At 43.7% G+C, this 6,445-nt stretch overlaps 1 protein-coding gene across 1 annotated transcript in view; it reads right to left on the bottom strand.

Moving 5' to 3' along the window:
• The window catches only part of ADAM12 (ADAM metallopeptidase domain 12), a gene marked incomplete at its 3' end in the record, with an annotated part of 324,736 nt that overhangs the window by 156,490 nt on the left and 161,801 nt on the right, over nt 1-6,445 (bottom strand). The window contains exon 4 of the mRNA XM_015417139.1: nt 256-334. Within this exon, the coding sequence (XP_015272625.1) occupies nt 256-334 (79 nt within the window). The remainder of the gene's footprint in view (nt 1-255; nt 335-6,445) is intronic.

Raw genomic sequence — 6,445 nt, 5'->3', positions numbered from 1 at the left:
CTCACTCTTTTCGTTCTTTTCTCATTCCCAGCCCCCCCCAGATGACTCCATCCCCAAAATCTCGAAGAATTTCCCTACCTGCAGTTGGCAATCCTACACAAATGTGATTTTGCAACAAAAGAGCCAGCAAACTACCTAAACAGTAATCTAAAGCTCAATATAGCTTCAACCACTGTATGAACATGGTTCTCTTACCAGTCTGTTACTGATAAAGTATCATTTCGCCTCCTCACGGCAAGAAGTCACAAATCTTACCGTGTAATTACGCATGAGAACAGCACTGGTACCATCTTCCAAATAGTGTGTTTCTGTGAAGTTACCAGCAAAAAGGCCACTGGGGAAAAAAAAGGAAACAGATATTTAATTCCAAGGCCAAATGTCTGCATAAATTGATATATTTTATTTAGAAAATGAAACAGAAAGATAACAGTGCCAATAGTTATGACATTGTGAACATTTTAAAAAGACTTTTCTAGGTGTTAGTAAATTTGCCTGTCTCTCACTGCAAAAGAATTAGTGATCCTTCTGAAATCTGTACTTAGCTTGGAATATGAATTTGTCAAGGTTACAATACTCAACAGCAGAGGTTATTTGGGGCCGGAGCGTGCCGAAGCACCACTCCAGCAGCCCAGGAGCAGGCACAGCTCCCCGCCCCCCATGCAGCAGTAGCGGCACGATCTTCCCATTATAGTCAATGGGGTCATAAAATATAATGGGAAGATTGTGCTGCCTTTGATATTCAGGTCAGGGCTACTCAAACTACTTTCACCAGACAGATTTGGCTACTGTAAATGCAGACATAGCTTGTCATACAAACCTGCAAACTCGATTGCACTAATTGACATCATATAGGCATGTCAGAATATATTGCTTAAATTTCTGGCTAAAATTCCCCACAATTTGTATGTGCAAACAAATGCTCACAGATCTTCTCAGGCACCAACCATATATCTCAATGTAAGATTGTTTCTAAACAATCTGTGGTAATTTCAATTTTGTAATAATTTTTAATGTGATCATTGACTTGCACAATAAAATCATTTCAGTCTAGGGGAATGGGGGGCAACAAATATCAGTGTAACCACAAAACCAGTAATTCTGGCAGAGAGTGTCAAAGTATTGAAATATGTGGAAAGTGAAGTCAAACACTGTTCATAACACCATCTCTATCGAAATATGTGGAAAGTGAAGATGTCAAACACTGTTCATAACACCATCTCTATGGGACATGGAAAAGTAAAGGATAAACGGGGTTAATTCTAAATTTAGAAATGCAACAGCAATAAAGAACAACTGATAGATCATAAAGTTTGCTGATAAATGCCTTTTAGTTGACTGTTTCTAGGGGTGTGCGATTCTTTTTCCTCAGGGTTTTTCAGTTTGGGTCTATTGGACCTGAAAAAATTTCAGAATTCCCAAGAAAACCCGGATCCCAAGAAGGATGCTGAAGGAGAAAGAAAGCCCAGATCCCAAGGAGGATGCTGAAGGAGAAAGAAAACCTGGAGCCCAATACTCGTAAAGTATTTGGATCCAGGGTTTTTTGGATATCCCAATTTTGGGGGGGTCCAATAGACCCAAACCAAAAAAACACTGAGGGGGAAAAAGCAGCCGCAAAGCCACTAAAACAGCTGAGAGGCAGCTCATCTGGGGCTCTTTTGGGCAGTCCCTTTAAACTGGACTGCCCCAAAGAGCATGCCAAGCAGCCGATCCTGCAGGAGGAACTCTCCATGCAGGCTCCACTGGGACAGTTTAAACTGGACTGTTCAACAGAGCCCACCCAGGAGCCAATCCTGCTCGGAGAACTCTCCCCTCAGGCTCTGCTGGGCAGCCGGGTTTAGACCACACTGCCCAACAGAGCCTGCCCAGGAGCCGAGCCTCCAAGGAGAGTTCTCCCTGCAGGCTCTGCTGGGCAGACAGATTTTGCCAGCAATTCCTGAATATATCCAGGATTTTTTCAGGGATTTTTTTTTGGGGGGTTCTCCTGAAAAATCCTGGATACATTTGGGAAGATGAAATATACCCCAAAAAAATACCGATATGGTGTTTTTCGGGTATATTTTCAGTTTGAGTAGACCTGAACGCACACCCGTTTCAATAAAAAGAGCACTTAAAAAATTTATTCTCTGAAAAGGCAGCATAGGATATTCTTTTATATTCCTTCTGCCCATTAAAACTTTTAGTACTTTGCTATCTTTCCTTCCTTAAAATTGTATTTCTTAGGAAAAAAAGCTATAGCGGAACAGGAAGAATCCTTCCCCCCCTCCTTCTTGTCTCTCCACACTTCTGCATTGTACATACTGTAAATATCACAGTCCCCTTTCCTCCCATACTACACAGCGGTCTTAAAAGCAGTTTTCCTGTATCACTGAGTAAGAACAAGGATCTGAAATCTCTAGTCTAAAAGTTTATTGCAAGACAAGTATAGAGTATTTCATAATGCACCAATACTGTTAAAATTATATTTCCAGTTTGGACTCTAAACGCGCCCCCCTCATTCCAATCTATGCATGTAGCCGGCAAATGTTGAGTAAGAGAGAATTAAGGGGGGGTAAACTTATATAGATCAACATATTCCCATAGAGCTTAATATATCTGCAAAATTTTCATGTTTGCCTGTAGGGACTCAGAAACCAGCTTAATAAGAGGAATTTAGTTATAAAAACACAGGAATACATAGAAATTCAACATACTGCAAGTATACATGTACTTGTAATATAGGCACAAAAAGAACTTCTTTGGGGGAAATTTTTCTGCACAACAGAACATGGGGTGGAGAAAGCTAGGGCGAGTGTTCAAGGATGATTGTGAAAGGTTTTACAAAAAGAAACCCCTTTATTACAAGAAAACCTTAAGGTCAGCACAATTTCCTGCAGATAGCAACCAAACAAGTTCACATGGTGTGGCGGAATGGGCCTGCTGTGGCCTGCAGGCCCTGTTCCACCCTGCCCTCCAAGGTGTTGCCAACACCTGGAGAGGCTTTTCTTTCTCTCTTGGGTAGCCAACACCACCACCTGACCTTTGTGGGAATTGCCCACTGGGAGAGTCAGAACTCCCAGCTTACTTTCCAAGGTCTGAGGCCTTTACTCTGTGTTTCCTACTGCCCAGTGCCTGATCACCACTTGGACCATTTACTACCTTGTGCACCCTTGGAGGACTAGCCACTGGCCAACTGCCTGCCTTCCCCTGGCACTCCTTTCAAAATAGCATGTCTGAAATGGTGAAGGTTTATATGGGTCCCTGCCACACGAGGGAAAAAAAGGACAGGCAAAGTGCGGCTTTTAAAAGCCGCACCAAAATATGCACGTGGCAGCGGGATCATACAGATTCCGTGAGCCGCCGTGCAATTGCTCCCCGGCACGATCAGATGCCAGGGAGACCGGGGAGAAAGCCACGGGAGGCTGCTAAACTGCGCATGTCTGAACATGCGCAGTTTGGCCAGGAGCCGGGGATGCGCCGGCAGAAGAACGCACCAGCGATCCCACGGCAGGCTTTGATGCGGCCTTTCGGAAAGAACCACCTCAGTAGGTGGTTCTTTTTTGCTGCAGGTCATCGTCGGAAGGGCTGGATCAGGGACGGGCATGCAACGCTTCCCAGATGTTGCGGTGGGATCGCGCCCATTTGCTCCGCCCCCGATCCGTCCCTCTCCCGGCCCAAATCCTCTCATGTGACCGGGGCCATGGTACAGCAAACCACTACCATCATCAAAAGTTATAAAGTATTTATTTTAAAAAATAATGTTCACAAGCATACTTTTAGCAAAGAACCAGATTGAGTAAGGGATTCAAAAGAAATAGGTAAATGCAGTTCCTCTGTCCCTCTCTCTATACATGCCCTATCAGACGTTAAAATAGGACAGGCTCCTTTTGCTAAGGAAGTTACACACATCTACAGAGTTTCAATTACCTTGCAGCTTTCTCCAGCTCTTTAGGCCAGCAACATGGTCAATGGCTGCCTCCTCTTATGGACTCAACACAAAAGAAAGAGCTTCCTCCTCGCTCCCCTGAGTTTTATCACCTCTCTTTTCCCCTCCCACTGACTTGGCCAGGTCAAGGAAGCTAGTTGGAAGATGTGGGAGCTTGACCCACCCATTATCTTTCCTGCTAGATCTATTAGCATTTGTATGAAGGTAAGCTGGAAAGCAATTGGACTGACTTCCCCTCTTCCAGCCTGTTCTCTGCCCAGAAAAAAAAACAAACACAAAACTTTTAAAACTCATAATGAAGGTCTTGCTCATTTCAAACCTCCAAATAAAAAAAGGCATTTCTTCACACATGAAAATCACTGTTCACCTCCCCCCACAAAACTTTCTTTTTCTAGCTTGAATTGGGTTGGATCCAGAATTTTCCTGCTGCCCCCTCTGGCTGCAGCCAACTGATCTCCCTCAAATGCTGCTCATGGGGCACAGGTGACCCTCAAGAAAGGCATGACGGGCAAACTGGGGGTTGCAGCAGGAAAGGGGGAATTGGCAAAACTTATCCCTCCCTCTCCATTAGTGGAGAATGTAATCAGGATACAGCCCATTTTTAGGAAGTGTTAACATTAAATTTCCTGTGCATTCCTAAATGTAAACATAACTAATTTAGTGTATAAAAATAAAGCTAGACCAAATCCTTCCCCAATATAAAGGAACAAGTTGGATCTTACTTTTAACTGCTTGAGAACAAGCACTGGTTCATGGGGTACCTGCTGACATTTTAAAATGCCTGCTAATATCTATTGAAAGGAATCTGCTTGTAGAAATTCCAAAGACTACAGGAAATATTACTTTTGTGTGCATAAAGTTCTCAGAAACTGGTTTCCTAAAAGTGAAGTATTGATCTATTTCTTGCTTGCTCATGTGAAAAGCATTTCTAACCAGGTCAAAAGGGGAAAATATGTATATTGGCTCTACATGTAGGGGTAAAAATACCACAATTCCTTAAGTTTTTGACATAAACATATGAGTTAAATGAAAAAGACCCAAGAAGAAAGCTTCAACACCAGTTTTCACCATCAGGCACAAAACATAAAGTATGAAAACTGTGTTATTCCTTTTTTATAACCATATTTTAGTAATATTCCTTCACCATCAGTTATTATAAAACAATTTAAATTTAACCATATTGATGACTACTTATTTAGTTAGTTGCTGAAATAAAGATAAATGGTGGACTTGCAAAGGGCATCTCATTTTACCCTGTATCCCCCTCCTGCACTATTTCCTCCATTCTTTCCCTTCCCTGAAAGTCCCCATATCCCCTCCCCTTTTCCTGCTTTCTTCTCTTTCCCACCCACCAGCCAACCTAACTTTATCTGTGCCCTTGTCTTCAGCTTTCCCTCTTTCCTTATCCCTAGTAACCTTTCCCCAGAAAAAGTCTGGCTGAGTTGTAGGGCTGTGTCCAGTTACATGGTAGCCTCCAGTGCTGGGTTGGTCCCAGGTTGAGCCCAGTGCCTGCTGCTGCTGGGCTTGCTTCCTTCCCTCCTTCCCACCCTCCCAGCCAGCCTACCTTTATCTGCCCCCATCTCTTCACCTCTCCCTCCTTCCTTACCCTAACAGTCTCTCCTTGAGAAAAGTCTGGCTGGGTTGTGTGATGCCTGGTACTACATTGCACAGTGGCTTGCTGCTGCTGGGCCAGGCCAAGCTGTGAAGGTAATGAGTTTCCTGTAGTTACCTCTTGGCCTATCCTCAGTGAGGTGCTGGATCTTTCCCGGAGCTGTTTTGGCTTCCCAGTCAACTCCTTCTCCCTCTCATGGCTTTGCCAGGGCCACTGAAAGTTCCCTTTTCTTAAAGCTACAGGTATTGTTTGTTATTTTGTGGAGTTTTAATCCCCCGCTCTCTATATTTTTTAAAGATTTCAGATTTTTCTGTGACTCTCAGACTTCCTTAAGGTTTGTAGAGAAATTCTCCTGCTGGGGTTTAAGTGTTTTGCTGCTCGGACACATCTCGTCTCGCTTAGATGGAGACGCACCGAGACCCGGCTGACGGGAGGGATTTGAGTTTGTCCTGGAGACCCCCAGTCTGGGGAGCTGAGGAGAGCCTCTTCCAAGGGGACGCCCAAGGAATTGAGGCTCACCTTCTTCCCCTATAGGTACTGTCACCACGAAGCCAGCATGGCGCCCAGAGACGACTGCCAGAGCAAGCGAGCATGATCAAACTTCTAAAAAGACTTCCAAAAGACCTCCAAGGCTACAAACTGTGAGTTAAGCAAAGCTCAGGTGAAAATAAGCTAACGGAGCCTTGGTAGTAATTGGAAGCGCCTAAGTTTGAAGCGCGGGGGGAGATTTCAAGCCCCCCCCATATGAGTAAACAGTAAAAACAGTTTTAAATTGAAAATAAAAAGACTTTGAGCCAAACCAAGAATATAAGAAGTTAAGCGAACGCAAAAGCTGCTAAAATATATGAAGCGGAATTAAAACAGATAACTTTTGCTTTGTTTTGGAAAACTTACTTCTTGTTGATATTATT

This window comes from Gekko japonicus, unplaced genomic scaffold, assembly GCF_001447785.1.
Source record: "Gekko japonicus isolate JY-2015 unplaced genomic scaffold, Gekko_japonicus_V1.1 scaffold958, whole genome shotgun sequence".
NCBI classification, from domain to species: domain Eukaryota; kingdom Metazoa; phylum Chordata; class Lepidosauria; order Squamata; family Gekkonidae; genus Gekko; species Gekko japonicus.
This window is presented reverse-complemented; position numbering and strand designations above follow the sequence as displayed.